The sequence below is a fragment of the Microcaecilia unicolor genome, chromosome 11 (genome assembly GCF_901765095.1).
Source record: "Microcaecilia unicolor chromosome 11, aMicUni1.1, whole genome shotgun sequence".
Classification (NCBI taxonomy): Eukaryota; Metazoa; Chordata; class Amphibia; order Gymnophiona; family Siphonopidae; genus Microcaecilia; species Microcaecilia unicolor.
Genome location: NC_044041.1, coordinates 94,197,007 through 94,224,370, shown reverse-complemented (window position 1 = coordinate 94,224,370; position 27,364 = coordinate 94,197,007). Strand labels below are relative to the sequence as shown.

The 27,364-nt window shown below is 48.7% G+C and overlaps 1 protein-coding gene across 1 annotated transcript in view; it reads left to right on the top strand.

The window, feature by feature from the left end:
• Positions 1–27,364, top strand: part of INSR (insulin receptor) — a 428,464-nt gene that overhangs the window by 209,119 nt on the left and 191,981 nt on the right. Inside the window, exon 4 of the mRNA XM_030218585.1 lies at positions 24,031–24,179. Within this exon, the coding sequence (XP_030074445.1) occupies positions 24,031–24,179 (149 nt within the window). The remainder of the gene's footprint in view (positions 1–24,030; positions 24,180–27,364) is intronic.

Genomic DNA, 27,364 nt, shown 5'->3' with positions numbered 1-27,364 from the left:
CATTCTAATCACAGTACTGAAACAGTATTAGTTACGCTCATGATGAAATTCAAACAAACGATTGCAACTGGCAAGAATATATTACTTCTACAATTCGACATGTCAAGCGCCTTCGACATGGTTGATCATGGAATCCTACTACACATCCTTGAGTACTTCGGCATTGAAGGTAATGTTCTTAATTGGTTTAAAGAATTTCTAACCACACGCTCATATCAAGTGACATCAAATTTGATTACATCAGCCGCATGGACACCTGAATGTGGAGTTCCATAGGGATCTCCCCTCTCACCGACCATATTCAACCTAATGATGACACCTCTGGCCAAACTACTATCTAACCAAAATCTTAACCCATACATTTACGCCGATGATGTAACGATCTACATCCCATTCAACCAAGACCTAAAAGAAATTTCCAATGACATCAACCAAAGCCTACATATCATGCACTCCTGGGCAGATGCCTTTCAGTTAAAACTCAACGCAGAAAAAACCCAATGCCTAGTACTTACATCTCAACACAACACGAGCAAGTTCACCACCATCAACCCACCAAAATTAAACCTACCAGTCTTGGAGACCTTGAAAATTCTTGGTGTTACCATTGATCGGCACCTAACACTTGAGAATCACGCGAAAAACACAACCAAAAAGATGTTCCAATTAATGTGGAAATTAAAAAGAGTAAGACCATTCTTCCCGAGGACCATCTTCCGTAATCTGGTACAATCATTAATACTCAGTCATCTAGATTATTGCAACTCACTCTACGCTGGATGCAAAGAGCAAATACTCAAAAAAACTCCAAACAGCCCAGAACACAGCAGCCAGACTCATATTTGGAAAATCAAAATACGAGAGTGCAAAACCCCTACGAGAGAAGCTACATCCTCATCCTCCCCGTCCCATCTGCCCGCAACCTCGGAGTCATCTTCGACTCCTCCCTCTCCTTCTCTGCGCATATCCAACAGACTGCCAAGACCTGTCGCTTCTTCCTCTTCAACATCAGCAAAATTCGCCCTTTCCTGTCTGAGCAAACCACACGAACTCTCGTCCATGCTCTCATTACCTCTCGCCTTGACTACTGCAACCTACTCCTCACCGGCCTCCCACGTAGCCATCTATCCCCCCTTCAATCCGTTCAGAACGCTACCGCATGTCTTATATTCCGCCAGAACCGATATACTCACATCACTCCTCTCCTCAAGTCACTTCACTGGCTTCTGATCAGATACCGCATACAATTCAAGCTTCTCCTCCTTACCTACAAATGCACCCGGTCTGCGGCTCCTCACTACCTCTCTACCCTCATCTCCCCCTATGTCCCCGCCCGTAACCTCCGCTCACAGGACAAATCCCTCCTGTCAGTTCCCTTCTCCACCACTGCCAACTCCAGGCTCCGCTCATTCTGCCTTGCCTCACCCTTTGCCTGGAACAATCTTCCTCAAGCCCTACGCCAAGCTCCCTCCCTACCCATTTTCAAATCTCTGCTTAAAACTCACCTCTTCAATGCCGCGTTCGGCACCTAACCTCTCATGAAATATAGTATTACCTACCAGACGGACTCTACACTTGTCTTTAGATTGTACACCTGTCTTTTTAGATTGTAAGCTCCTTGAGCAGGGACTGTCCTTCCATGTTAAATTGTACAGCGCTGCTTAACCCTAGTAGCGCTTTAGAAATGTTAAGTAGTAGTAGTAGTACTACACTGGCTCCCACTCAAAGAACGTATCACGTTCAAAATATGTACCCTAGTACACAAGATCATCCATGGCGATGCCCCAGCCTATATGTCAGACTTGATAGACCTACCATCCAGGAATGCTATAAAATCTTCTCGCACATTCCTTAATCTTAATTTCCCCAACTGTAAAGGTCTAAAGTACAAATTAATGCACGCATCAACCTTTTCTTATACGAGCACACAGTTCTGGAACGCATTGCCATGCAACCTGAAAGCGGTCTATGAACTGACCAACTTCCGGAAACTACTAAAAACCCATCTCTTTGACAAGACCTATCACAAAGACCAAGTCATATGAAACTCCTACATATACCCTAAATGTAAATTAATGCCTTCTGCTTTCTCTATTATGTATTCTATTACCATACAACCCAAATCCTTCTGTAACACCAAATGTCTACCCTCTTCTCATTTCCACTATCCATGAATGTATTATAAGCCACATTGAGCCTGCAAAGAGGTGGGAAAACGTGGGATAAAAATGCAATAAATAAATAATAAATAAAAGGACCCTAAAGAAAGGACACTATACATGCCTTGTCTTTAAGCCTTTGGGTTTAAGTGTCTTTAAGCCGAGTCACTGCAGTGTCCCCAAATTCATTTTGAGTGCGACTCTGTGAACCTAGACAGGGCCATTGAACCGTTTTGAAACATTTAGAATTTAGGCTTGTGATTTGGTATCAGTGCAACGGACAGAACTGTGGATTTGAGGTGCCAGAAGAGAGCCCAAGAATTCACAATCTTATTACTGTTCTGGAAAGGGAAAAAAATAGATTTCAGAATGCATGTCGCTTTGCAATTTTTAAAATTTGTTTTTATAGGTTTTATTTTGAGGGGGGTTGTTGATTTGAATCTGATGCATATATTTTTTATGTACAGTATATTTTATTGTACTTCAAGTTGTTTCTGTTGCATTGAATTAGATTATAAATCCTTTTAAATAAATAGAAATGGATTTTCATAACATTGCCCATCCAGCATACAGGCAAACTTACACACATATGGCATGTTTGTTCATGAGTTTACCAATCCATCTTGCCATGTATTTGTGACCTGGATTGGCCACTTTTATTTATTTATTGCATTTGTATCCCACATTTTCCCACCTCTTTGCAGGCTCAATGTGGCTTACAATATATCATGAATGGTAGAAATAGATTAGAAAATAGACATTTACTGTTGCAGAAGGATCTTGGGTAGCATTATAGTAAGAAAACATGGTAATAATATAACAAGCAGATATTATAAGGCAATACTGAATATATGTGGAGGAGTTGTGTATATTCACATTTGTTGATCTTTGTGGTATGCCTTGTTAAAGAGATGGGTCTTCAGTAGTTTATGGAAGTTAGTTCATAGATCGTTTTTAAGTTGCGCGGCAATGCGTTCCATATCTGTGTGCTCAAGTAGGAAAAGTTTGACGCATTCATTAGTTTGTATTTTAGACCTTTGCAGGTGGGGAAGTGAAGATTGAGGAATGTGCGGGATGATCTTTTAGCATTCCTGGGTGGTAAGTCTATCAGGTCTGACATGTAGGCTGGGGCATCTCCCTAGGGTGCATATCTTGAACGTGATGCGTTCTTTCAGTGGAAGCCAGTGCAGTTTTTCTCGTAGGGGTTTGGCACTTTCATATTTTGATTTACCGAATATGAGTCTGGCTGCTGTGTTCTGGGCTGTCTGAAGTTTCTTGATTATTTGCTCTTTACAGCCGGCGTAGAGTGCGTTGCAATAGTCTAGATGACTGAGCACCATTGATTGTACCAGGTTTTGGAAACAGGATACTGGGCTTGATGGACCTTTGGTCTGTCCCAGTGTGGCAATACTTATGTAAGCTGAGAGGAGGGGAAGGATTTGTATTTGAGCACATGGAAAATTTGACTGTGCGTAAATTAATCCATGCAGAGAAAGCTATGTGCATACTTTTTATTCAAGCACACAGCTGTAAATTATCTCCCAGATGATTAATTAGTTAACAGATTATTCCTGTTTACTCTCTGTGTACTTTCAAAATGGTGACCAGTGCGTTATAACTGCGGTACCCATAGGGAGAGTCAGGGGTGTGTTTCACGATTCTCACATTTCCTTCCCCATGATCCACAACTGGGCAAATTGAAAAGGAAACTGGGTGCTCCAGGTCTTGTGAACAAGAGCATCTCTGAGGGCAAGAAGGATCATCCTGCTCTTTGTTTCCTTCAGAGTATCCTCTCCATCAAAGACATCTACGGCGTTGCCAAATCATAAATGGAGAACATGGGAAAGGTAAGCAGGAACAGACATGGAAGGAAGGCGCATCCACCATGGTCCAGGCTATTCCCAGGCCCTTTATCTTTTTCCTTTCCAGAGGCCAAAAGCGGGGAAGTCAGCTTGCGTAGTTTGTGGCCCGTCAAAGCAAGACAGTCAAGGTTTCTCATGCAGAAACAATACATATTCCAGTGAGTCAAGTTTCCTCTGTTCACTGATACCCTGTCAGTCTGCTCTTGAGAAAGAGGTGTTCTTTATATAGCCCCATTCCCTTACAGGATGGATGAACCTATTTCCCTTTTAATTTGGTTTTTAAAAGGTGTGAAGCAATAGCAAGAAACTTTGTGTCTTTGTTGGTGTTTACCAGCATGTGTTGAATGAGAAATTCCTGGTCTGACCTGACTGGCTGAGAGAAGGCAGCTTGTTAGAGAGACAACGAGTCAGGACCTGAATACTCTAGCCCCAGCCTTAATGCTTCATCCTGACCATGTGTTCTTAGCACTTTTCAGGACATCTGGAAACAGCACCTTGTGTGGTGGTTCAATTTGCACATCAGGTGGTATGATAATTTTCATTAGAGGACTAATTGGGGCTGATGCAGAAAGCTATGCAAGCTTCACCACGCGGTTGCTGTCAGACATTACTGGCCGAGCAGTGCACACAGTTGTTGAGCGCAGGTATTAACTCATGCAGAAGACATGGCCGCAGTGTGCATTGAAAAGTGATCCTAATGAAGCTGTTAAGCATTCCATTCCAGTACACATGCACAAAAAAAAGGGAGACTTCCAACACATGGATACCACAGGAAATTTTTCTCATGGTCCAGGGCAGCATAGCCTGACCTGAGCCCCCTGCCCCCTAGTTTTCCTACCAGTACATGGGCATCAGGGATGTGTTTAAGCTGGGGGTTCTGGGGGTGGTTCCAGAGCACCGATGCTGACTGCTGCAACGTTTAAAAAAATTTGGGTTTTTTAAATGTCACCTTTCCTCTCGGTGCCTGATCCAGTTACCGTTCAGGCACTGACAGGAAAGGCGACATTTTGCAATGAGCTGCAGATTATTGCTGCAATTTTAACACAGCAGTAGTTTGCATGCGCATTGATTATAGTGTGCCGTGGTACTTTTAGAGTGCTAATTTTGCGGTAGAGACGTAACTCTATCAGGAGGTTTTCTGCATCAGCTTCTTTGAATGAAAAGCAGCTGTGGTTCTAGGATTTACTCTATCGAAATTCACAACAACCTGATTAGTGAAAAAAAAAAGTTGAAGAATGCTGCAGAATCCATACAGATTGGTGGTTTTTACTACTTGGGTTCTTTCTTATTGGACTGACCTGTGCCTTAGAACATTCAGCGCCAGTTGTTTAAGTTATTCTATGAGATTTTCCGAGGAGATCTCAAACAATTAGGATGATGACATCTGTTATGCAAGCCGCCACCTTTTTACCATTTGGTTCTCCTTGGTAGATTCTCAAAGTGTTTGAGGAGGAGACTCAGAAAAATAAATTATTTTTATATAATTCAGTTGGCAGGTTTTTTTGTTTTAAACCATGTGGTGTATCCAACTAAGACACTCTGATTATGAATGTAAGGTTGGTAGCAGAGCTGAACTATCTTTGTCGGAGTTCATGCAGGCATCACAATGTGCAGCTTGGACACCTGAAGAGTTAGACCTTCATCAGATCTCCACTGATGCATATAAAACATGAGCACAACATGGATAGTGGAAGAGCAGGTCTTCCTCAGACCCCCATGCACTGATTTATATGAAGAATGACTACAGCATGGACAGCTGAAGGAAGAAGTGTTTCTCATATAAGCTGTGGCCTTAGAAAAACTGTTATTCCATATCATCAAGCTGATCAATCCATAGACTGGTGGGTTGTGTCCATCTACCAGCAGGTGGAGATAGAGAGCAAACTTTTGCCTCCCTATATGTGGTCATGTGCTGCCGGAAACTCCTCAGTATGTTCTCTATCTCAGCAGGTGGTGGTCACACACAGCAGCAGCTCTGGCTAGGCCTCCAAGCCTAATTTTTAGGTTTTGTTGAGTGCCTGGGGTTGAGGGCTCTTTTGAGCAAGTGCAAACCTGGTGGTGCCAGGTCCCTCCTTTTCTCCCCCCTCCCGCTGGCTCCGTTAAAAAAAAAAAAAAAAAATTTTAAACGTCCTTAAAGGCGTTTATTTCGACGTTTATTTAAACGTTCATTGCAGCTACTCACTGGGACACCAGTTCGTTACAGCTCGGAGCGGACAGCAGGTAATTTTTACCTTTTTATAGCGGGTAGGGGGTTCCCCGATTCTTCTCCTCGTGGCATATGGCGTCGGAGGGCGAGGGCGCAAAGGGTCGCTCCCCGGATCGCTTGAGCGCTTCTAGAGGGGATGCGGGGGTCTTACAGCCTGATTCGCCCTTGTTGGGTGACAGTTTCGTGACCGATGAATGTCCCGGTCCTTCCTCCGGCGTGGCGGTTTTTCCCGCCATAAACGCCCATCCCCCGCTCCTCGCCTCCGCCATCTTGGCCAGCCACGCGGCTCGGACGGCTTCTTCGTGGGCCGCCCTTGAGGTTGGAGACATTAATGCCATGAACGCCCTTAATTTGGGCGACGGCACAAAAGCGGCTAAAGTTAAGCGCCGTTCTTCCCGCGCGGCTCCTTCGCGGAGTGTCGCGCCGGACGCCATTTTGGATGCGCAGCATGTCTCTCCCCCGCTCTTGCGAGCGCCGGTTGAGGGTGCGTCTAGGGCTGTTGCCCAGGCTGCGGAAGTGCACAGTCTGGGGGGTTTCTCCCCCGAGTTTGTTTTGCTGCTGCATCAGGCTTTCCTCATGCAAAACGCTGCCCCTGCTCCCTCGTCTGGTAAAGAGGTTGAGGTTCCCAGAGGTAAACGCCCTCGGGTTGATTCCCAGGCCTTGGAGGACTTTGTCTCCTCCAATGTAGATGAGGGCAGCGTGTCTGAGGTCTCCCAACGGTCCTTTGCGGATTCCTTGGAGGAGACGGATCCCCGCTCGGATGGAGCGGATGACCCCTCTGCAGCGCGGCTTTTTAGCCCAGAGGATTTGCCCAACCTGTTGTTACAGGCCATGGACACTTTGAAGATTTCCTCTCCGGAGGACGTCTCTCCCTCAGCCCCTGTTGGCTCTGCCATTATGCTGGGGACGAAGCGCCCGCCTAGAACCTTCCACGTGCATGATGCCATGCACACCTTAATTTCGGCTCAATGGGATGTCCCGGAAGCGAGCCTTAAAGTGGCTAGGGCTATGTCCCGCCTCTATCCTTTGGCTGTGAGTGAACGTGAGGCCTATCTGTGGCCTACCGTGGATTCTTTAATCACTGCGGTGACTAAGAAAACGGCGTTGCCGGTGGGAGGTGGCACGGCCCTAAAGGACGCCCAAGACAGAAGATTGGAGGCGGCCTTAAGGTCGTCCTTTGAGGCGGCTGCTTTAAGTTTGCAGGCCTCAGTTTGCGGCTCCTATATGGCCAGGGCGTGCCTGACTATGGTGCAGCGGGCTTCCCCCTCGGATCATTCCTTGAGGGCTGATTGGCCGGCCCTGGAATCGGGCTTAGCCTATTTGGCAGACTTGCTGTATGATGTCTTGAGGGCCTCAGCTAAAGGCATGGCTCAGACAATCTCTGCGCGGCGGTGGCTTTGGCTGAAACATTGGTCTGCTGACCACGCCTCTAAATCCCGCCTGGCTAGATTGCCTTTTAAAGGCAAGCTGCTCTTTGGGGTCGAGCTGGACAAAATCGTGACCGATCTCGGCACGTCTAAGGGCAAGAAATTACCAGAGGTCAGGGCTCGGGCTAGTACTCGTCCCGGTACCTCCAGAGGACGGTTGCAGGAAGCCCGTCGGTACCGCCCGGGCAAGTCGGGTTCCTCTGCTCCCTCTTCCTTCAAGAGGAATTTCTCCCCCAAGCAGCATTCCTTTCGCAGAGACCGCCGTCCCGGAGGTGCTTCCTCCGGTCCTCCCCCAGGGTCTCGTACCCAATGACGGGGCCTTGGTCCACGCCCCAGTGCAGATTGGAGGACGGCTGTCCTCGTTTCTGGGCGAGTGGACCACAATAACTTCAGACGCGTGGGTGCTGGAAGTCATCAGAGACGGCTACAAGCTAGAGTTCTGCCGACCCTTAAAAGACGGGTTTGTACTCTCTCCTTGCAAGTCTCCGGTCAAAGCTGTGGCAGTGCAGCAGACCTTGGACAATCTGATCCGCCTGGGCGCGGTCGTTCCTGTGCCAGAAAGTCAGCTTGGCAAGGGACGTTACTCCATTTACTTTGTGGTTCCAAAGAAAGGAGGTTCTGTCCGGCCTATCCTCGACCTCAAAGGGGTCAATCGGGCCTTGAAAGTGCGGCACTTTCGCATGGAGACTCTCCGCTCTGTTATAGCGGCAGTGAAGGCAGGAGAGTTCTTGGCTTCCTTGGACATCAAGGAAGCGTACCTGCATATTCCCATCTGGCCTCCTCATCAACGCTTCCTGCGTTTTGCAGTCCTGGGACGACACTTCCAGTTCAGAGCCCTCCCATTCGGGTTGGCTACTGCTCCGCAGACCTTTTCCAAAGTAATGGTGGTCATCGCGGCCTTCCTACGAAAGGAAGGGATACAAGTCCATCCTTATCTGGACGACTGGTTGATCCGAGCCCCCTCTTATGCAGAGTGCGGCAAAGCTGTGGACCGGGTAGTTGCTCTTTTGAGCTCCCTGGGATGGATCATCAACTGGGAGAAGAGCCAGCTGCGCCCGACTCAGTCCCTGGAGTACCTGGGAGTTCGATTCGACACCCAAGTGGGCAGAGTGTTCCTGCCAGACAATCGGATTGTCAAACTTCAGGCTCAGGTGGACCAGTTCCTGGGAGCCTCTCCTCTTCGGGCTTGGGACTATGTGCAGCTGTTGGGCTCTATGACGGCCACGATGGAAGTAGTGCCCTGGGCCAGGGCTCATATGAGACCACTTCAACACTCTTTGCTGCAGCGCTGGACTCCGATGTCGGAGGATTATGCTGTGCGACTTCCCTTGGACCCAGCAGTGCGCAAGGCGCTGAGCTGGTGGATGCAGACAGACAAATTGTCTGCGGGAATGCCTCTGGTGACCCCAGAGTGGATTGTCGTCACGACGGACGCCTCTTTGTCGGGCTGGGGAGCCCACTGCTTGGGAAGGACAGCGCAGGGGCTCTGGTCTCCTGCAGAGGCAAAGTGGTCTATCAACCTCCTGGAACTCAGAGCCATTCGGTTGGCGCTTTTGGAGTTCATCCCGGTACTGGTGTGGAAGCCTGTACGGGTCCTGTCGGACAATGCCACGGCTGTGGCCTATGTCAACCGCCAGGGAGGTACCAAGAGCGCCCCTCTAGCCAAGGAGGCTATGTATCTCTGCCAGTGGGCGGAAGCGAACCTGGAGCAGCTTTCAGCGGCCCACATTGCCGGAGTCATGAATGTCAAGGCGGACTTTCTCAGTCGCCATACCTTGGAGCCCGGAGAGTGGCAGCTATCTGCTCAGGCGTTCTTGGACATCGCGAAGCGCTGGGGCCAGCCGAGCCTAGATCTGATGGCGTCATCGGCCAATTGCCAAGTGCCGCGCTTCTTCAGCAGAGGACGGGACCCTCGATCCCTGGGAGTAGATGCTCTTCTCCAACAGTGGCCGACACAAGAGCTCCTCTATGTGTTCCCGCCCTGGCCCATGTTGGGCAGGGTGCTAGACCGGGTGGCAAAGCATCCCGGCAGGGTAATCCTGGTGGGTCCGGATTGGCCCAGGCGTCCCTGGTATGCGGACTTGATCAGGCTCTCAGTGGACGACCCTCTGCCGCTTCCAGTGGAGCGGGGCCTGTTGCATCAGGGTCCCGTGGTGATGGAGGATCCCTCCCCCTTTGGTCTTACGGCCTGGCTATTGAGCGGCAGCGTCTGAGGAAGAAGGGCTTCTCAGACAAGGTCATCGCCACTATGCTGAGAGCGAGGAAGCGCTCTACTTCTACTGCTTACGCCAGGGTTTGGCGTATCTTTGCAGCGTGGTGTGAAGCAGGCTCTCTTTCTCCCTTCACTGCTCCAATTTCTTCAGTGTTGGCGTTCCTGCAAGAAGGTCTGGAGAAAGGCCTGTCGCTCAGTTCCCTTAAAGTCCAGGTAGCGGCTCTGGCTTGCTTCAGGGGCCGCCTGAAGGGTGCTTCCCTGGCTTCACAGCCAGATGTGGTGCGCTTTCTCAAGGGAGTTAATCACCTGCGCCCTCCTCTGCACTCAGTGGTGCCTGCGTGGAATCTCAACCTGGTGCTAAGAGCATTGCAGAAGCCGCCTTTTGAACCCTTGTCGAGGGCATCTCTGAAAGACCTGACGTTGAAAGCAGTCTTTTTGGTGGCTATCACTTCAGCCAGAAGAGTTTCCGAGCTCCAGGCGCTCTCATGTCGAGAGCCTTTTCTGCAGTTCACTGAGGCAGGAGTGACTATTCGCACAGTGCCTTCCTTTCTGCCCAAGATTGTTTCTCGCTTCCATGTGAATCAGCAGCTCTGTCTCCCTTCCTTTCGTAGGGAGGACTACCCAGAGGAGTACTCTGCTCTTAAATATCTGGATGTGAGACGAGTCATCATCAGATACTTGGAAGTGACCAATGATTTCCGGAAATCGGATCATCTGTTTGTCCTGTTTGCAGGTCCTCGTAAGGGTCTGCAGGCTGCTAAGCCTACAGTGGCAAGATGGGTCAAGGAAGCCATTGCAGCGGCTTATGTGGCCGCGGGGAAGGTGCCGCCTATCCAGCTGAAGGCTCACTCCACGAGAGCTCAGGCGGCCTCGATGGCAGAGGCCGGATCCGTCTCCTTGGAAGAGATATGCAAGGCGGCAACTTGGGCTTCAGCTCATACATTCTCCAAGCATTACCGGTTGACTGTGGCTGCACGGGCGGAGGCCCGGTTTGGAGCTTCAGTGTTGAGGTCAGGGATTTCTATGTCCCGCCCTGGGTGAGTACTGCTTCGGTACATCCCACCAGTCTATGGATTGATCAGCTTGATGATATGGAAGGTAAAATTATGTATAATCATACCTGATAATTTTCTTTCCATTAATCATAGCTGATCAATCCATAGCCCCTCCCAGATATCTGTACTGTTTTTATTCTGGTTGCATTTCAGGTTCAAGTTTAGTCTTCAGTTACTTCAGAAAGACTTCGTGTTCAAGTTCTTCCTTCACTTGGATTCTTCAAGAGTTGAGACGAGTTTGTGTTACAGTGAGCTGCTGCATTCCTCTCCCCTCCGTTTTACGGGGCTGGATTGAGATTTAAATTCTGCCGGCACTCCCTCCCGCTTCGTGCGGCTGTAGGGCAGCTTTGTACCCCTCCCGCTTTGGCGGTGTTAGGGTCAGTCAGCTCCTCCCGCGGTTGCGGTTGCAGGATAAGCCAGATCCCCCCGCATCGGCGGGTGTGGTGTCCCTCCCCCGCTCCGCGGGGATGAGCTGGACGGATTCCCCTCCCCCACTTGTGTGGGGATGAGCTGGGTTAATTCCCCTCCCCCGTTTCGGCGGTGGTGAGCTGGGCAGAGTGTCCCTTCGTGGGTGTAATTCTCTAAGTGCTGAGTCCTGCGGATGGAGCTTTGATATCGACATACTGAGGAGTTTCCGGCAGCACATGACCACATATAGGGAGGCAAAAGTTTGCTCTCTATCTCCACCTGCTGGTAGATGGACACAACCCACCAGTCTATGGATTGATCAGCTATGATTAATGGAAAGAAAATTATCAGGTATGATTATACATAATTTTACCTTCCCCCCTTTCCACCTTCTGAAAAGTGGAAAAAAATTAAAGGAGTCTAGGAGTCAGATCTAAAGAGATCCAAAAAACAGAAGTTCTGCAGCCCGGAATGTCAGCATTACCGTATCCTAATGTTGGAAAGTCGCCCAGTTCTCTCTAGTTTATAACTGGGCATGGTACAAATTTACCAGTGTGTCGTGCAGCAAGCAGCCTGGGCCATGAACTTTAGTTGCAAGGGGACTGCAGAAGGTGGTATCTGGGTGTCCTCATTTGACTTGGCAGGTGCTACGGTGCTTGATTTTGGAAATGAACAGAACATGCTTGCAAAAATCAGCATCTAACGCTTGTTTTCATTTGTACATTCTCTTTTGCGGGGTTAGGATTCCTTTTTAGAGTAGTAGGTCATCCCAAATGTAACATTTCATATGTCTTAATGCTCTGACGCACTTTTGAGCCTCATCCCTTTTGCTAGGCTGCCTGGCACGTTCTCCTTGCTAGCCCTTATTTAAACATTTATATGGAATGTGGTAATAGTGTTCCGACTTACGAGATGGGCTCTTTTGGGGGTGATGTGCTTTCCAGCCTGATGTCTGAAGAACTAGACGGAATCCATTAATGGTGCGTGCTGGGCATTGTGCAGTTTTGCATTTATTTACAGTCATTTGGAAAGATTAAGAGTTAACCCTTTGGGGCAGAGGTGTTTTCAGTAAACAAGGTGTTGTCCAGGAGAGTAGACTTCACCTGATAGCAATCATTCACACTTGTGCAAAACAGGTCAATAGAAATCCATTTACCTAAGCCATGTTTCCTGCTCTCAGGTAATTATGGAGGATGATGTGTGTTTCCTTTTGGCACTGGTTTTGTCCTCTCATTTTGCATGTTTAGATTAACCCTTTCAAAGCTGTTCAGTACTGGCTAAGTGGCTTGTTTTTGGCACATCACATGCTTGAATGTTGTTTAATCCTGGAGGAGGAGTTCTGCCTTTACAACTCTTGGACAGTTTAGTTCATCAACCTTCTCCCTCCTCACCTTCTCCCCCATGAAAGAAAAGAGGAAGAGATTCTTTTATTGAAATGTTTATTTATTTCATAATTTGTGGGGCAGCGGTGTCTGCAGCAGGGGGGGCTAGTAGGGCAGCCAGAAAAATATAAAATTATGGAGAAAATTACTCTGTAATTTAAAAATGTTTACAAACATTTGAACCAAGAATCGGGTGCATTTGCATCATTTGGCTATTGTGAAAAGCAGACACGTGTGTGCCTGTGTGTGTGTGTGTATGTATGTGGACCAACTTTTGCCAGTTTTGTGCTAAAACCTCTCATTCCCACAGTTTATGGTTAGGTTATATTTGGAGCTTGGGGGATTTGATGGTCTTTTGATTTCAAAGTGCTGGAATCGCTCCGCGCCCCCCCCCCCCCCCCACTCCAAATATGTAACTGTCCCTTATAAATCTTTTAATACAGAGTGCTACATTTTCAAAAGTTTATATGGACGGCAGCTAGACATCTGAATTGGATATTTAGGTGACCAAAGGGACCAGTTAAAGATCTAAGGCCCCATTTACTGAGCCACTCTAGAGGCGTGTTAAGCATTTTTAGCTTAGCATGCGCTAACCTTATAGCTGCTCGTAATATTCCTGTAGGTATCTACACAGTTAGCGTGTGGTAATTTTTAGCACGCGCTAAAAATGCTAGTGTACCTTAGTAAACAGGGCCCCTCAATAATTGAGAAATGATCCAAGATTCATAGGAAATCAAACAAAAAAAAAACATTCAAATTAAAGCAAGAGCCGCGCTAGGCCCCATAGATTCACTCCTAAGTGCTATACAGTGTTCATTTGGGTCTAAACTTTCACAATTATACTCTCTTTACTTTTCAAAAAAATATCCAACTGATTAGGTTCAAAAAATTGGTATTGTTTAGTATGGTATAAAATCCTACAAACACAAGGAAATTTCAAAAGAAAATTAACCCCCAGGGCTATTGCCCTTGGGCGAAAAGCAAGAAATAATTTACGACGTTTTTGAGTTTCCCTTGATAAATCCGGGAAAACTCTTATTTTTGAACCTAAAAATAAAGAATTCAAGTGTCTTAAGGATAACCTAAGTACTGCGTCTCGATCCAACTCTAGTGCAAAAGTCACTAACTTGGGTTAGTCAATTTTCCTTATTTGTAATTACTATTGAAAGAAAGTTTGCAAATTTGTAATATTATTCTGTTTTGAATATTATGTATCTCAAAAGGTTTATAAATAAATAATTAATAGGAAAAAAAAAAAAAGTAAACAGGGCCCCTAATAAATTCTCTAAGCATAAGTAAGTCTTGTAAGGGGGGGTCAATTTTATTACAGGGCACCTAGGTGAATAGGGTAGGAAGATGCCTATTTTATAAAGACACAGAGATGCCCGTGTGTTTTTAGAAAATGCTAGCACACATCGTGAAAGCACAGACACTAGCCTGCTGGAGAGCAGGTGTAAAATGCACCTGTGTATTGTATAAAATAGCAGAAGACAAAAGTACAGGAAGACAGTGACCTGCAGGTACTCAATCAGCAAACGAACAAAGCAGACCAGCAAATTGCAGAAATAAGGATTTCATTAAATATGAAGCCCAACATGGCTACGTTTCGCCTTATGTAATAATGTATTTTTGGTGTGTTTTAAATTTTATTTATGTTTCTTAATTGACAGTTTGCGCCTGATGTCAGGCTTCATGTGTAATAAAATCCTTATTTCTGCAATTTGCTGGTCTACTTTGTTTATTTGCTATTTTATAAAATATGCATGCAAATTGTGGCTTTGCCTTTGCTCTGCCCAGACTCTGCCCCTGAGCATGCCTACTCTACAGATGTTTACTTATATGCCTGTTTCCATATCATCATGCTGATCAATCCATAGACTGGTGGGTTGTGTCCATCTACCAGCAGGTGGAGATAGAGAGCAATCCTTTTGCCTCCCTATATGTGGTCATGTACTGCCGGAAACTCCCCAGTAGAGAGCTGCACGGCTTCCGTCCCCGCGGGAATCCCGCGGAACCCGCGGGATTCCCGCAGGGACGGAGGCAGTTCCTGAGGGGTTCCCGCGGGGATGGAAGCAGTTCTGCGGGGTTCCCGCGGGGACGGAGGCAGTTCCTGCGGGGTTCCCTCGGGGATGGAACCAGTTCTGTGGGCTTCCCGTGGAAGTGTAAGCTGCACCTGCACCAGCCTCTCATCTACCGAATACCAATTTATTTGAGTGCTGTCTCCTCCTCCTCCTCCTCCTCCTCTTCTTCCTTGCTTTAACAGCATAAATGTGGAAAGTCTTCCATTAAGGAGGTGGTAGAGTCACAAATGATGACGGAATTCAAAAAGGCGGGCTAACCTTAAATGGCTGCATGTGTGTGGCTATGTCAAGTGACACTTAGTTGGCGACTCTGGCTGTGATGAACTAGAGCTGATACCTGGCAGACTTGTATGATCTGTGTCTCATACATGGCAATCTGGTGTAGGATGGGCTGGAAAGGGCTTAGGCAGCAACTTCAGTGGCTGGAACATGAGGACAGTGCTGGACAGACTTTTATGGTCTGTGTCCCACAAATGAGAACATGAATAGGCTGGAGTGGGCTTTGATGGCAACTCCAGCAGTTGGAACATAAGGATGGGGCCAGATAGTCTTTTGTGGTCTTTGTTCCAGAAACACGAAAGAAAGACCATAATCAAGTATATAATATCACACTCATTGATTTAATGATGAATTGATCATGAGTGTGACTATTGGGCAGAGTGGATGGACCGTTCAAGTCTATTTGCTGTCACTTACTATGTTACTATTAATCCTCTTTGCTCCCAGGCTGGTGCACAGACCTCAGCTCTGACACAGGCACGAGAATCAGATGTCACTTGACCTACTGGCGCGTGCATATGGCGACCTCTCAGCACACACTGCCAGTGAAGCAGAGACAAATTTTACATGTGCGCACCAGAGTGTTCCAAGTTCCAACTTCCGTTCCTTCCTTGCCTACAGTGCTGTGGCTCAAATCCAGAGAGAGACTGAGGGAGCTGACTGGAACTTTCTTTTATGTACTATTAAATTCTTACGGGGATAGGTGGGGATGGGTTAAATTCTTGTGGGGACGGGTTGGGATGGTTTAAATTTTTGCGGGGATGGGTGGGGATGGGTAAGATTCCAGTGGGGATGGGTGGGGACGGGTAAGATTCCATCAGGGATGGGCGGGGATGGGTAAGATTTCGGTCCCCGTGCAACTCTCTACTCCCCAGTATGTTCTCTATCTCAGCAGGTGGTGGTCACACACGCAGCAGCTCTGGCTAGGTCTTCAAGCCTAATTTTTAGGTTTTGTTGAGTACCTGGGGTTGAGGGCTCTTCTTGAGGAAGTGCAAACCTGGTGGTGCCAGGTCCCTCCTTTTCTCCCCCCTCCCGCTGGCTCCGTTAAAAAAAAAAAAAAAATTTTGGACGTCCTTAAGGGCGTTTATTTCAACGTTTACTTAAACGTTTATTGCAGCTACTCACTGGGACACCGGTTCGTTACAGCTCGGAGCGAGAAGCAGGTAATTTTTACCTTTTTGTAGCGGGCAGGGGGTTCCCCGATCGATCTCCACGTGGCCTATGGCGTCGGAGGGCGAGGGCGCAAAGAATCGCTCCCCGGACCGCGTGTGCGCTTCTAGCGGGGATGCAGGGGTCTTAAAGTCTGATTCGCCCTTGTTGGGTGTCAGTTTGGAGGCCGGTCAGTGTCCCGGTTCTTCTTCCGGTGCGGCGGTTTTTCCTGCCATAAATGCCCATCCCCCGCTGCTTGCCTCCGCCATCTTGGCCGGCCACTCTGCTCGAACGGCTTCTTCTTGGGCCGCCCTTGAGGTGGGAGATGTTAATGCCATGGCCACCCTTGATTTGGGCGACGGCAAAAAAGCGGCTAAAGTTAAGCGCCGTTCTTCCCGCGCGGCTCCTTCGCGGAGTGTCACGCCGGACGCCATCTTGGATGCGCAGCATGTTTCTCCCCCGCTCTTGCAAGCGCCGGTTGAGGGTGCGTCTAGGGCTGTGGCCCAGGCTGCTGAAGTGCACAGTCTGGGGGGTTTCTCCCCCCGAGTTTATTTTGCTGCTGCATCAGGCCTTCCTTATGCAAAACGCTGCCCCTGCTCCCTTGTCCGATAAAGGGGTTGAAGCCCCCCGGAAGTAAACGCCCTCGGGTGGATTTCCAGGCCTTAGAGGACTCTGTCTCCTCTGATGTAGATGAGGGCAGCGTATCTGAGTTCTCCCAACGGTCCTTTGGGGATTTTTTGGAGGAGACGGATTCCCGCTCGGATGGAGCGGATGACCCCTCTGCAGCGCGGATCTTTCGCTTAGAGGACTTGCCCAACCTGTTATTGCAGGCCATGAGCATTTTGAAGATTTCCTCTCCGGAGGACGTCTCTCCCTCAGCCCCTGTTGGCTCCACCATTATGCTGGGGACGAAGCGCCCGCCTAGAACCTTCCACGTGCATGATGCCATGCACACCTTGATTTCAGCTCAATGGGATGTCCCGGAAGCGAGCCTCAAAGTGGCTAGGGCTATGTCCCGCCTCTATCCTTTGCCTGAAAGTGAACGGGAGGCCTTTCTTTGGCCTACCGTGGATTCTTTAATCACTGCGGTGACTAAGAAAACGGCGTTGCCGGTGGAAGGTGGCACGGCCCTAAAGGACGCCCAAGACAGAAGATTGGAGGCGGCCTTAAGGTCGTCCTTCGAGGCGGCTGCTTTAAGTTTGCAGGCCTCAGTTTGCGGCTCCTATGTGGCCAGGGCGTGCCTGACGATTGTGCAGTGGGCTTCCCCCTCGGATCCTTCCTTGAGGGCTGATTGGCCGGCCCTGGAATCGGGCCTGGCTTATTTGGCAGACTTACTGTATGATGTCTTGAGAGCCTCGGCTAAAGGTATGGCTCAGACAGTCTCTGTTCGGCGGTGGCTTTGGCTGAAGCATTGGTCTGCTGACCACGCCTCTAAGTCCCGCCTGGCTAAGTTGCCTTTTAAAGGCAAGCTGCTCTTTGGGGTCGAGCTGGACAAAATTGTGACGGATCTCGGCACGTCTAAGGGCAAGAGGTTACCAGAGGTCAGGGCTCGCCCCGGTAACTCCAGAGGACGGTTTCAGGAAGCCCGTCGGTACCGCCCGGGCAAGTCGGGCTCCTCGGCCCCCTCTTCCTTCAAAAGGAACTTCTCCCCCAAGCAGCATTCCTTTCGCAGAGACCGCCGTCCCGGAGGTGCGCCCTCTGGTCCTCTCCCAGGGTCTCGTACCCAATGACGGGGCCCTGGTCCATGGCCCAGTGCAGATTGGAGGACGCCTGTCCTCGTTTCTGGGTGAGTGGACCAGGGTAACTTCAGACGCTTGGCTGCTGGAAGTCATCAGAGACGGCTACAAGCTAGAGTTCTGCCGACCCTTAAGAGACGGGTTTGTTCTCTCTCCCTGCAAGTCTCCGGTCAAAGCTGTGGCAGTGCAGCAGACCTTGGACAATCTGATCCGCCTGGGTGCGGTCGTTCCGGTGCCAGAAAATCAGCTTGGCAAGGGACGTTACTCCATTTACTTTGTGGTACCAAAGAAATGAGGTTCTGTATGGCCTATCCTCGACCTCAAAGGGGTCAATCGGGCCTTGAAAGTTCGGCACTTTCGCATGGAGACTCTCCGCTCTGTTATAGCGGCAGTGAAGGCAGGGGAGTTCCTGGCATCCTTGGACATCAAGGAAGCGTACTTGCATATTCCCATCTGGCCTCCTCATCAACGCTTTCTGCGTTTTGCAGTCCTGGGCCGACACTTCCAGTTCAGAACACTTCCAGTTCAGAGCCCTCCCGTTCGGGTTGGCTACTGCTCCGCGGACCTTCTCCAAAGTAATGGTGGTCATCGCGGCCTTCCTGCGAAAGGAAGGAGTACAAGTCCATCCTTATCTGGATGACTGGTTGATCCGAGCCCCCTCTTATGCAGAGTGCGGCAAAGCTGTGGACCGGGTGATTGCTCTTTTGAGCTCCCTGGGGTGGATCATCAACTGGGAGAAAAGCCAGCTGCGCCCGACTCAGTCCCTGGAGTATCTGGGAGTTCGATTCGACACCCAAGTGGGCAGAGTGTTCCTGCCGGACAATCGGATTGTCAAACTTCAGGCTCAGGTGGACCAGTTCCTAGTAGCCTCTCCTCTTCGGGCTTGGGACTATGTGCAGCTGTTGGGCTCTATGACGGCCACGATGGAAGTAGTGCCCTGGGCCAGGGCTCATATGAGACCACTTCAACACTCTCTGCTGCAGCGCTGGACTCCAGTGTCGGAGGATTATGCTGTGCGCCTTCCCTTGGACCCAGCAGTGCGCAAGGCGCTGAGCTGGTGGCTGAAGACAGACAAGTTGTCTGCAGGAATGCCTCTTGTGACCCCAGAGTGGATTGTCGTCACGACGGACGCCTCTTTGACGGGCTGGGGAGCCCACTGTTTGGGAAGGACAGCGCAGGGGCTCTGGTCTCCTGCAGAGGAAAAGTGGTCTATCAACCTCCTGGAACTCAGAGCCATTCGGTTGGCGCTTTTGGAGTTCCTCCCGGTACTGGCGGACAATGCCACGGCTGTGGCCTATGTCAACCGCCAGGGAGGTACCAAGAGCGCCCCTCTAGCCAAGGAGGCCATGAATCTATGCCAGTGGGTGGAAGCGAGCCTGGAACAGCTGTCAGCGGCCCACATTGCCGGAGTCATGAATGTCAAGGCGGACTTTCTCAGTCGCCATACCTTGGATCCCGGAGAGTGGCAGTTATCGGCTCAGGCGTTCTTGGACATCACGAAGCGCTGGGGCCAGCCGAGCCTAGATCTGATGGCGTCATCGGCCAATTGCCAAGTGCCGCGCTTTTTCAGCAGAGGATGGGACCCTCGATCCCTGGGAGTAGATGCTCTTCTCCAACAGTGGCCGACACAGGAGCTTCTCTATGTGTTCCCGCCCTGGCCCATGTTGGGCAGGGTGCTAGACCGGGTGGCAAAGCATCCGGGCTGGATAATCCTGGTGGGTCCGGACTGGCCCAGACGTCTCTGGTATGCGGACTTGATCAGGCTCTCAGTGGACGATCCTCTGCGGCTGCCAGTGGAGCAGGGCCTGTTGCATCAGGGTCCCGTGGTGATGGAGGATCCCTCCCCCTTTGGTCTTACGGCTTGGCTATTGAGCGGCAGCGTCTGAGGAAGAAGGGCTTCTCAGACAAGGTCATCGCCACTATGCTGAGAGCGAGGAAGCGCTCTACTTCTACTGCTTACGCCAGGGTTTGGCGTACCTTTGCAGCGTAGTGTGAAGCGGGCTCACTTTCTCCCTTCACTGCTCCAATTTCTTCAGTGTTGGCATTCCTGCAAGAAGGTCTGGAGAAAGGCCTGTCGCTCAGTTCCCTTAAAGTCCAGGTAGTGGCTCTGGCTTGCTTCAGGGGCTGCCTGAAGGGTGCTTCCCTGGCTTCGCAGCCAGATGTTTTGCGTTTTCTCAAGGGAGTTAATCACCTGCACCCTCCTCTGCACTCAGTGGTGCCTGCGTGGAATCTCAACCTGGTGCTAAGAGCCTTGCAGAAGCCGCCTTTTGAACCCTTGTCGAGGGCATCTCTGAAAGACCTGACGTTGAAAGCAGTCTTTTTGGTGGCTATCACTTCAGCCAGAAGAGTTTCCGAGCTCCAGGCACTCTCATGTCGAGAGCCTTTTCTGCAGTTCACTGAGGCAGGAGTGTCTATTCGTACAGTGCCTTCCTTCCTGCCCAAGATTGTTTCTCGCTTCCATGTGAATCAGCAGCTCTGTCTCCCTTCCTTTCGTAGGGAGGACTACCCAGAGGAATACTCTGCTCTCAAATATCTGGATGTGAGACGAGTCATCATCAAATACTTGGAAGTGACCAATGATTTCCGGAAGTCGGATCATCTGTTTGTCCTGTTTGCAGGTCCTCGTAAGGGTCTGCAGGCTGCTAAGCCTACAGTGGCAAGATGGGTCAAGGAAGCCATTGCAGCGGCTTGTGTGGCCGCGAGGAAGGTGCCGCCTATCCGGCTGAAGGCTCACTCCACTAGAGCTCAGGCAGCCTCGATGGCAGAGGCCGGGTCCGTCTCCTTGGAAGAGATTTGCAAGGCGGCAACTTGGGCATCGGCCCATACCTTCTCCAGGCATTACCGCTTGACTGTGTCTGCTCGGGCAGAGGCCCGGTTTGGAGCTTCAGTGTTGCGGTCAGGGATTTCAACGTCCCGCCCTGGTTGAGTACTGCTTCGGTACATCCCACCAGTCTATGGATTGATCAGCATGATGATATGGAAGGTAAAATTATGTATCATACCTGATAATTTTCTTTCCATTAATCTTAGCTGATCAATCCATAGCCCCTCCCAGATATCTGTACTATTTATATTCTGGTTGCATTTCAGGTTCAAGTTTAGTCTTCAGTTCCTGTTCAGGAGGACTTCGTGTTCAAGTTTTTTCAATTGGATTCTTCAAGAGTTGAGATGAGTTTGTGTTACAGTGAGCTGCTGCATTCCTCTCCCCTCCGTTTTACGGGGCTGGATTGAGACTTAAATTCTGCCGGCGCTCCCTCCCGCTTCGAGCGGCTGTAGGGCAGCTTTGTACCCTCCCGCTTCGGCGGTGTTAGGGTCAGTCAGCTCCTCCCGCGGTTGCGGTTGCAGGATAAGCCAGATCCCCCCGCATCGGCGGGTGTGGTGTCCCTCCCCCGCTCCGCGGGGATGAGCTGGACAGATTCCCCTCCCCCACTTGTGTGGGGATGAGCTGGGTTTATTCCCCTCCCCTCGTTTCGGCGGTGGTAAGCTGGGCAGAGTGTCCCTTTGTGGGTGTAATTCTCTAAGTGCTGAGTCCTGCGGATGGAGCTTGGATATCGACATACTGAGGAGTTTCCGGCAGCACATGACCACATATAGGGAGGCAAAAGGATTGCTCTCTATCTCCACCTGCTGGTAGATGGACACAACCCACCAGTCTATGGATTGATCAGCTATGATTAATGGAAAGAAAATTATCAGGTATGATACATAATTTTAGCTTACACCACGTATAGTTTTAGGTGTGACCTGATTTTATAAGAGCCCATTTACGTGTGTAAATCAGTATTTAATATATAAAAATTGTTGATATAATTTGCCATCTAAGGGAATTCGGAGGCAGACGTACAGATATGCAAAAATGGGTGGATCTAGAGGCATCGAACACATCCCTTCCGTTTCTTCTTGGTTAGTCTTGATTGACCTAATTACTGTCTCAAGTAATTAAGGGGCAGGTTTCGAAGGACTTTCTTTTAGCATATGGGTATTTACATATGGAACACTCCCCCCCTCCCCCCCTCCCCATGCAGGGCAAAAGTGGTAGTGCTGGGAGATGGAATTAAGGTAGGTTGGGTGAGGTATACAAGGATTTAATTTTGAAAGCCCCCGTACGCTCTTTGCATGTGAACAGTAGGTGGGGTAAAGAATCACTGGAACACTGTCTCATTGTGGGATTTTTAAAGAGAGACTCAAAATTGCCCTGTAAGGGAATGATTTTCTAACAGACTGTGCTCCTTCGTAAAGAGGATACATGCTGTTTGCTATGCAGACTTTGCTGGTATCTTAAAATAAAAGTATGCACTTGGGAGGATGGGTGGAAGAGAGTGAAGTAGGCTGTTATGAGCTGAGCTTAATTTTCATGTAGGATGTGGAGAATGTTATGAGTAGAACATTGTGGGGAGGAGTAGAGTGAGAGAGATTAGACAGTGTTAAAGGGAGAAAATTAGAGACCTTGGGCAAAGAGTTTGGGGGGATAGAGACTCTGGGTAGAATGTGAGGAAAAAGGGAGAGAGAGAGAGAGATAGACGCATGGTGGGAGGACAAGAGGAAATGCACAGTAGGGAATGGTGGAGACGGGGTGAGAGGATTGCGAGAGACACTGGAACACCACCTTGGCTGAAGGGGCCAACAAACTGATCTCCAGCCCTACCCCCAAGCTTTCTAGTTGCAGGTACTATATTGGGCAAAATATTGATCTGGTCACAGTCCCAGTGGTCCATCCCAGTCTGCTGTGTATGATTGAGAGAGAGCAACACTAATGGGAAGATGGAGAGAAACTGGTGAGTAGAGAATGACATGGGGATGGGGACACATGGTTAACTGCGGGGACAGCGACAGAGCCCATGGGGACAGAGCCAGCAGGATGGGAATGAGGACAAACATTGTCCCTGTGTCATTCTCTACTGCTGAGGACAGGGAGAATTGAGAGAGAGAGAGAGAGAGAGTGTTTGCCATTGGGGACACCCCTTGAAAAGGTGAGACAGTTTGGTCTTTGGTTCTTGGTACATGAGCTGCTGTCTTTGCAGACAGTGGAAAAGGACCAGTTAGCCCATCCAGCCTGCCTGGCTATCCCTGTCATACCCTGCTAAGGATATATCACAGCTGTCAGCCGTAGAAGTTTGACCATCTGCTAAATATTGCTACTTAGGCAAGTTTGCTTTTGTTGTGCTACGTCTTTAAGTTTACATTCAGCTCTATTATTATTAGATAAGGATGGCAAAATGGATATAGTATATTTATTTGCTGTAAAAGAGAGACCTTTCTTCCTGAAGAAGAAAATTTGGAAGCCCTACAGCCTGTCTACAAATCCCTTTTTATTTCATCATAGACCTGGTAGGAAAGTGTTCCTTCCTGATGGGTTCTAAACCAAATTGTGCCTTGCGTTGCAAATGCCTAAACAGGCTGATAGGGGAAAGGGGATGCCTTATTGGTACACCACTGTTCTACACCTGTAATTTGTGATTGCTTAAATATTAAATTTATCAAGGTGAACTATGAAAGCATGGCCATTGCTTGTGTTTTTCCCTTGGCAGCCGGGGTCCTTGTTTCTGGTGAAATTGAACATTTTTTAAATTTAGTTACTAGGATTTAGCTCACACCTTTTCCGGTTGTAGTTGAAGGTGAGTTACATTTGGGTACAGTGGGTGCCTTGTCCAAGATCATAAGGAGCTGTAGTGGGATTTGAACCCTGGCTTCCTTGGTTCTCAGCTCACTGTTCTGTTCTAGCCATTAGGCTACTCCTCCATTCTGCTTTTGGAGTGGAGGAGTAGCCTAATGGTTTCTGCAGTGGCCTGAGTGGGTTTGATTCCCAGTGCAGCTCCGTGTGCCTCTGGGCAAGTCACTTAACCCTTCATTGCCCCAAGTACAAAAACAGATTGTGAGCCCACTAGGGACAGAGAAAGTACCTGCATATAATGTAAACTACTTTGGTTGTACCACAGAAAGTTGGTATATCAACTCCATGACCCATCAAATCCGTCCATGCATAGGTGGCCAGACCTACTATGCATTGTTCAGTTGCAGCAAGCATCTGTTATGCTTTGTTGTTCTCTAACTTATGTTTTTTTTTTGTTTCCTAGCCTGTCCTGCTCTCCATGTGCAGGGATGTGTCCCAAAGTCTGCAACATCTTTCAAGGCGAGAAGACCATTGACTCTGTGACTTCGGCTCAGGAGCTTCGAGGCTGCACTGTTATCAATGGAAGCCTGATCATAAATATTCGGGGAGGAAGTAAGCACACTGCTCTCTCCACAAATGATATAAATACACTCCTAATGAGATAACATTGTATAAAGACTGTGTGAAAGAACAGAGTGTACATGGTTTTGGAGGGAAGGGATGGTTCAGGGTGAAATAAGCTATTTTCAAAGTTTCCCACGAGATTTTTTTTTTTTTTTAAACATAGAAATCTGTCAGTTTTACTCTGGCCTCTCAGTTCTTTTCTAGGCTAAATACCTCTCTTGGCGTACTGTATGTGAGTGCAGGGCTTCGTTCTTGGAAGATCTATTCCCAGTGGTGTACTTTGGCAATTGCTGGGTGTTGCCAGAAGAGGCAGCATTATAAATTCCTGTCTTCCTGCCTTTTTCCTCCCTCTTCTCCTTCAGTCCTTCCACTTATCAGATTCTGGCTTTCAAGGGCTACGAGTGGGTCTGTTTTTTTGGAGATATCAACAATATTTAAATTAGTCCTGATAGGTAAAATGGATGCATAATGGGATCTCCTGAAAACCAGATCTGTTGGCAGTACTGAGGAACTAAGATTTCATATCCTGTACACTAATGTCCGGAAATATTTTTTCACTGAGAGGGTGGTGGATACTTGGAATGCCCTCCCGCAGCAGGTAGTGGAGATGAAAACCATAACGGAATTCAAAAATGCGTGGAATAAACAAGCAGGAATCCTGTTTAGAAGGAATCGATCCAAAGAAGCTTAGCGGAGACTAGGTGGCAACACTGGTTATTGGGAAGCAAAGCCAGTACTAAACGGACTTCTATGGTCTGTGCCCTGCTAGTAGATTTAGGTGGGCAGGAAAGGAGCTTTTCAAGGGCTTGGATGACGATTTCAGAAAATTTTAGAACAAGGGCAGTGTTGGGCAGACTTCTATGAACTATGCCCTCAAAATAGCATGGACAAATCAAGATCAGGTTTACATATGTTGTATTGCTTCATGCCTTATGTAATGAGTTTATCTTCTTGGGTAGTCTGGAAGGACTGTACAGATCTTTATCTGCTGTCATCTACTATGTTACCATGAGGCTCATTTTCAAAAGAGAAAAATGTCCAAAAAGTGACATAAATCTGCATTTGGATGTTTTTCTCACAAAAATGTCCAAATTGGTATTTTCAAAACCAATTTTTAGACGTTTTTCTAGGAAGTCTGTCAGAAGTGTGTTCAAATCACAAGGAAGTGTGTGAGGGGCATGTTAAGGGCGGAATCTGGAGGTTCCTAACACTTGGACATTTTTCTGCCATAATGGAACAAAACAAAAACATCCAGAGCAATAAGCTGGATGTTTTGGTGGAGACCTGTTTTATTAATGAATAAGCCACAAAAAAGTGCCCTTAATGACCAGTTGACCACTGCAGGAATAAAGGAATGACACCCCCTTACTCCTTCAGTGGTCACTGACCCCCTCCCACCCCTCAAAGATGTAAATGAAACAGTACATAGCAGCCTGTATGAGAGCTTCAGATGTTATGGCCAGTCCTATTAGGGTAGCAAGTAGGTTCCTGGAATAGCCTAGTGATCAATGTCAGGGGCATAGCTATGTGGGGCCATGGGGGCATGGGCCTCCGTAGATTTGGCCCTGCCCCCCCCCCCCCACGCTAACCCCTTCGACCCCCCCCCCCCCCCCCGCCGCCAACCCTCCTGCGCCGTTGTCGGGTACCTTTGCTGGCGGGGGTCCCCAACTCTCGCCAGCCGAAGTCCTCTTCTCCAGCGCGGCTGCGTTGCTGATCTGCAAGGGCAGGCTTCTGTTTCTGTGAGTCTGACGTCCTGCATTTACGTACGTCAGACTCACAGAAACAGAAGCTTGCCGTTGCAGATCAGCAATGCGGCTGCGCTGGAGAAGAGGACTTCGGCTGGTGGGGGTTGAGACCCCTTCCAGCAAAAGTACCTGGCGGCGGGAGAGGGTTGATGGTGGCGGGAAGAGGGGGTCAAAAGGGTTGGCGCTGGGGGGGCTAAAATGTGCCCCCACACCTTGGGCTCTGGACCCCCCTCCCGCCGAAGTCTGGCTACACCCCTGGTCGATGTAGTGAACTGTAGAGAAGGTGACCCAGTCCCACAATCCACTCTGATTACACTTGTGGTGGAAAGTGTGATCCCTCCAAAACCCACCAAAAACTTACTGTATCCAAATATAGGTGACACTTTCCGCCATAAGGAATATTGTAGTGGTGTATAGTTGGGTACAGTAGGTTTTTCATCTGTTTCGAAGGGCTCACCATACAATATAAGGTGAGATGTGTACCTAGGACCTTTTATGTGAAGTACTCTGCAATGCCCCCTAGGGTGCCCACTGCTCTGCTGGGATGCCTGTGTGGCTAGTCTACTAGGAAAGCTGGCTCCTCCTAGATCCCAATGGCTTGATTTTTGTGCATTTTTCACTTGGATTTTTTTTTAATTTTTTTTTAATTGGCCCCCCAAAATATCCCACTTACACCATATCTATGACAGGCGTAAATACGTGCACCTAAATATGACATTTTAGCACGTAAAGGACACTGTTCTATAATGTGTGAATAATTTTGGGAGATGCCCATGCCCCGTGTGAATACCCCCTTGCGTTTTCACACAGTGGAAGCTGTGCACTAAGATAATGGAATACTGCTTCGCGCTAAATTAGCACTTGTGTTAAAATCTGTAACATCCGTGTGCATAAATGTTAGTATTCTGTAATCTGAGTAAGAAAATTGTGCTCCCTTTACAGCATGCGGGGTCAAGAAGTTAATTTTATAAAGGGGGCACCTGGTATAAGAGGGTCCATCTAGCCAGTGTCCTGTTTCCAACAGTGGCCACTCCAAGTTACATGTACTTGGCAGAATCCCAAAGAGTAGCAAGATTCCATGCTACCAACCCCAGGGATAAACAGTGGCTTCCATATCATCAAGCTGATCAATCCATAGACTGGTGGGTTGTGTCCATCTACCAGCAGGTGGAGATAGAGAGCAAACTTTTGCCTCCCTATATGTGGTCATGTGCTGCCGGAAACTCCTGTATGTTCTCTATCTCAGCAGGTGGTGGTCACACACAGCAGCAGCTCTGGCTAGGCCTCCAAGCCTAATCCTTAGGTTTTGTTGAGGCCTGGGGTTGAGGGCTCTTTTGAGCAAGTGCAAACCTGGTGGTGCCAGGTCCCTCCTTTTCTCCCCCCTCCCGCTGGCTCCGTTTAAAAAAAAAAAAAAAAAAATTTTAAACG